Consider the following 4,108-nt stretch of genomic DNA (forward strand, 5'->3'; position numbering starts at 1 on the left):
GTGTTAGCCAGGATGGTCTCGATCTCCTGACCTCGTGATCCGCCCGCCTCGGCCTCCCAAAGTGCTGGGATTACAGGCGTGAGCCCCCGCGCCCGGCTTAGGAATGTTTTTTTTATATGAAATGGGAATTCAGGGAGGGAAGGTGATCAAGGTTTAATTCATGTATATCTCTATTTGAATTTATTATATAAGGATATATCATATTTACTAAAATCATAAAAGAAAAAATGCTTATTCTTTTCAACACAGTCCATGTATAGAAATCTGTCTTAAGGAAATAATAAAATATGTAAACTAACATTTATGACAAGGATGCCCTTGGCCCAAGACGTGAATAATTTTGTCTAGTGTATCCATGCTATAGACATTACCTGCCATTACTGTATAAGTAAAACATAGCGTACCTAGGGTTCAGTACTACCCATGGTTTCAGACATCCATAATTTCAGGCATGCACTGGAGGTCTTGGAGTGAGCTCCCTGTGGATAAGGGGGGACTACTATATTCAACCCCACTGGAGGCTTGACTGCCTGAAAAGTGGATGGAGAAGAACAAACTGATGTGAAAAATCTTTGTCTTCCAACAAATATACAGATAGGATCTCAGCCCTGGGGAGACCACTGAGGCTTCTCCTAACCCTTCAGTGGCTGGTCTTTTCCATCTGCTCACAGGAATGTTGAGATTTTGGCTGTGGACCTTGTGTTTTGCTTAGCAAAGTTGTTTTGTGTAGATCACACCTGACATTTTAAATTCTTCCAATAACCATAGGAGGTAAGTGAAGTATTCACGCACAGTGCAAGGATAAAACTGCACAGGTTTCCGCTGCCTTGGAAACCCTGTGCTTTTCAGATATTTGTTGAATGGAACTTAAGTGCCCAATTTGTTCTGATTGGAGCAAAACTTTGTGGATTGACAAGGAGGGGTGTCCAAGATGTAGGAAGTAAAAAAAAAAAAAAAAAAGTGTTGCCAAACAAGGTGTAGAGCACGATCCTATCTGCGTTTTGAAATCTATAAAATTATGTATCTATGCACCTATATCTAATGTATCTATCTCTGAATGGAGAGAAAGAGCCTGACCATTACCACCCTCTACCCCTGGGAGTGAGAATAAAGTGTACAGGGAGCAGGTGCAAAGAAGAATGCTCACTTCTTACTTTATATATTTCTGTACTGTTAAAATTTTAACAGGCTGTTTTGTAACAATAAAAAAATTTTAATAAAAGCTATCAGCTGTAATAAGAACTACCCTCTGACAGTAGATATTCTCAAATCATCTCACCAAGTGCCCAGAAAGAGTTAACACAGGAGAATTCCAGATGCTTGAAGTGAGGACAAATTCCTGCTTTGAGGGTGAGAGGTGGGCTTAGGGATAAGAGGCAATGAGGAGGGGAGAGGAGGAAAGAAGCTGAGGGGAGGGCTGGCTGCTGAGCTCTCATTCCCAACCAATGGCATGACAGTTTCAGGCTCAACGCCCGTTTGTGGAGACTATTTCAGGAGTCAGGATTTGCATCTGAGTTCATTGCCACTGTAACCTGTCAAAGAAGAGCTAAGGGAGCTTTCAGGGTTCGCTTCCTGGAGGCTGCTTTCTCCTTTACTTGGAAGGTAAAAATCTCAAGCCCAAGCTGATCAGGCAGTGGCGATTGATTGGGCTGTTCACTTTTTTCTTTTTGGTGTATTGATTTCTTTTTCCAACTAGGGCTGTAGGATCCTTATGGGATAAGGTTTTACTTTTACTAACAATGATATTTACATGGAACTTCTAACAAGATGGAGTGGTTCTTCCTGGTTCTCTGCAGATGACAAGGAGCATTAGGTAGATTTTCTTGGATAGGCTCGCATGGAAAGGAGGGAGCACCTATGCTTTGATTGATGAACAATTTTCATGTTATTCCTTCTTGGTTTCACATAGAGCATGGCTAAGCTTTGACAGGAATTGCAGATGCATGTAGCAAATCTTACTTAAGTATGATGGGTTCTTGCTTTATTTTCCATCTCAATAAAAAGTCTTAAAGCTCCCCTCATTCATAGTAAAGCTACTTTACGAGAGAAAGTAGAAAAAAAAAAGAGAGAGAGTTTGGAAAGATACTTTTAGTGAAGTCACCCCAACGTTTAGGTCCAAATGTAGCTCCTCTCTCCCAAGGCTATGTTTTCAACATCACAAGGACCTTCTTTCCCCTTGCAGGCTTCGCTAGTGATGGACCCATACGTGATTCAGATGAGCAGCAAAGGCAACCTTCCCTCAATTCTGGATGTGCACGTCAACGTTGGTGGGAGAAGCTCTGTGCCGGGAAAAATGAAAGGCAGGAATACCAGGTGGTCCGTGAGGCCGTCAGACATGGCCAACAAAACTTTCAACCCCATCCGAGCCATTGTGGACAACATGAAGGTGAAACCAAACCCAAACAAAACCATGATTTCTCTGTCCATTGGTGAGTTGGGGGACACTACTGAGGGGCTGTCATTGTTCCCCTCTACTCTCATGTTCACAGGCTGGTTGGAGAAGATGGGAGTTGGGGGTGAGTCTAAGTACTGAACATGGGAGAATAACCTCTTGGCTCCTTTTGTTTTTTCCTCCCATAAAAAGGGGACCCTACTGTGTTTGGAAACCTGCCTACAGACCCTGAAGTTACCCAGGCAATGAAAGATGCCCTGGACTCGGGCAAATATAATGGCTATGCCCCATCCATTGGTAAGCCCCTCTGATACTCCATACCTGGTGGCTGCCAAATCTTTAGTACTATAATAATAGGACCAAATGTCTAGTAATTCTCTTCACTTTCCTGATGCATAATTCCTAAGGAGAGGCTAAGATTACATGGCCCTTTGGATTTGGGAAAGGGGTCTCGGAATGCTTAAATACAAGGCATCAAGGTCCAACTTCTTTCCTGGCTTTCCTTAGCATATGGGCACTTCCCCTCTAGGCTCCCAAACATGCTTATTTGTCAAGTGAAGTGCCTATCCTATCATTACTAATTCTAATTTGAAGGCCTTGAGTCTGGCAGGAGCTTCGTGTTTGCTGAGCCTCTAGGTCCTAAATTTGAAATCAGCCTGGACAACAGAGCCCAGGAATTTGAAATCAGCCTGGACAACAGAGGGAGATTCTGTCTCTACAAAAAAAAAATGGATTTACTTATTTCCCTGTGTACATAGCTCCTTTGCTTCATTTCTGCTTCTCTATGTATTGAAAGCCTATTTTCATTATGGTCCTGAGCACACTGAAATGCAATCGTTACTATTTAAGACTAAAGAAGTTAAACAAACAAATAAACACCCAAGAACAACAAAAAATGGGCTGTCAAACTGAAGGATAGAAGGTTATTTCTGATAGATTGAAATTACTCCTTTTTAGGTTTAATTCTCTCCATCTATTAAAAATTTCTACCCTGAATATTTTGGTAAAGTACATGATTGCTTGACTTTCAATGTTGAACATTTTTTTCCTTATGTGTACATAGAAACATATTCTTAATGCAGAATAAAACTCCAGTTTCAAGATAAAATCAAATTTTAAAAACACTTTAAAGAATTATATCGGGGACTTCGTGGTTTTTCGGTTGATTACTTACATTTTATAAAGTTTCATACAACAAAAATAAAAACAAAATCAAGACCAAAAGTTAAGTTATAAGAAAAGTTTCTAATGACTTTAATATCCAAAGTATTAGGAAACTGGTTTAACCTGAAAAACCAAAACCAAATCTCCATTTGACAAATGTTCAAAGGTTCTGAACATTTCATTTCAAAGGAGATACAGGTGTTAATATATATCTAAAAACGTGTTCTTCCTCATTAGTAATTAAAGAAGTGCTGATTTGTATAATTTTGAGAGACCCGTCTATACCCATTAAATTAGTAAACATTATGAAATAGTGCCTCTAGCCTTGCTAACTTGTCTTTTTGAATATAAATTTTGCAAAATGTTAGGATGGGCATGAAACTGCTGATACTTCAAGCTTGTAAGCCAACATTTGGAAATATTGTACAAAAATAATTTGAAATAAAAATTTGTACAAAATACTGATAGGAATATTACATAACATAAAAAACTTAAAATGGACCACATGAATTGAATGCATTGATTACAACTTCTTTTTTTTTTTTTTTTTTT

The 4,108-nt window shown here is 39.4% G+C and overlaps 1 protein-coding gene and 1 long non-coding RNA gene across 2 annotated transcripts in view; one reads left to right on the top strand and one right to left on the bottom strand.

Annotated features, from left to right (window-relative positions):
* Window positions 1–405: 405 nt before the first annotated feature.
* The window catches only part of LOC105526025, a 12,261-nt gene continuing 8,558 nt past the window's right edge, over window positions 406–4,108 (bottom strand). The window contains exon 4 of the long non-coding RNA XR_001004007.1: window positions 406–530. This is a non-coding gene — a long non-coding RNA (uncharacterized LOC105526025). The remainder of the gene's footprint in view (window positions 531–4,108) is intronic.
* TAT (tyrosine aminotransferase) overlaps window positions 1,522–4,108 on the top strand; it is a 9,071-nt gene continuing 6,484 nt past the window's right edge. Inside the window, exons 1-3 of the mRNA XM_011961895.1 lie at window positions 1,522–1,602; window positions 2,183–2,429; window positions 2,585–2,689. Coding sequence (XP_011817285.1) covers window positions 2,195–2,429; window positions 2,585–2,689 — 340 coding nt within the window. The 5' untranslated portion in view covers window positions 1,522–1,602; window positions 2,183–2,194. The remainder of the gene's footprint in view (window positions 1,603–2,182; window positions 2,430–2,584; window positions 2,690–4,108) is intronic.

The sequence above is a fragment of the Colobus angolensis genome, unplaced genomic scaffold (assembly GCF_000951035.1).
Source record: "Colobus angolensis palliatus isolate OR3802 unplaced genomic scaffold, Cang.pa_1.0 Scaffold116, whole genome shotgun sequence".
NCBI lineage: Eukaryota > Metazoa > Chordata > Mammalia > Primates > Cercopithecidae > Colobus > Colobus angolensis.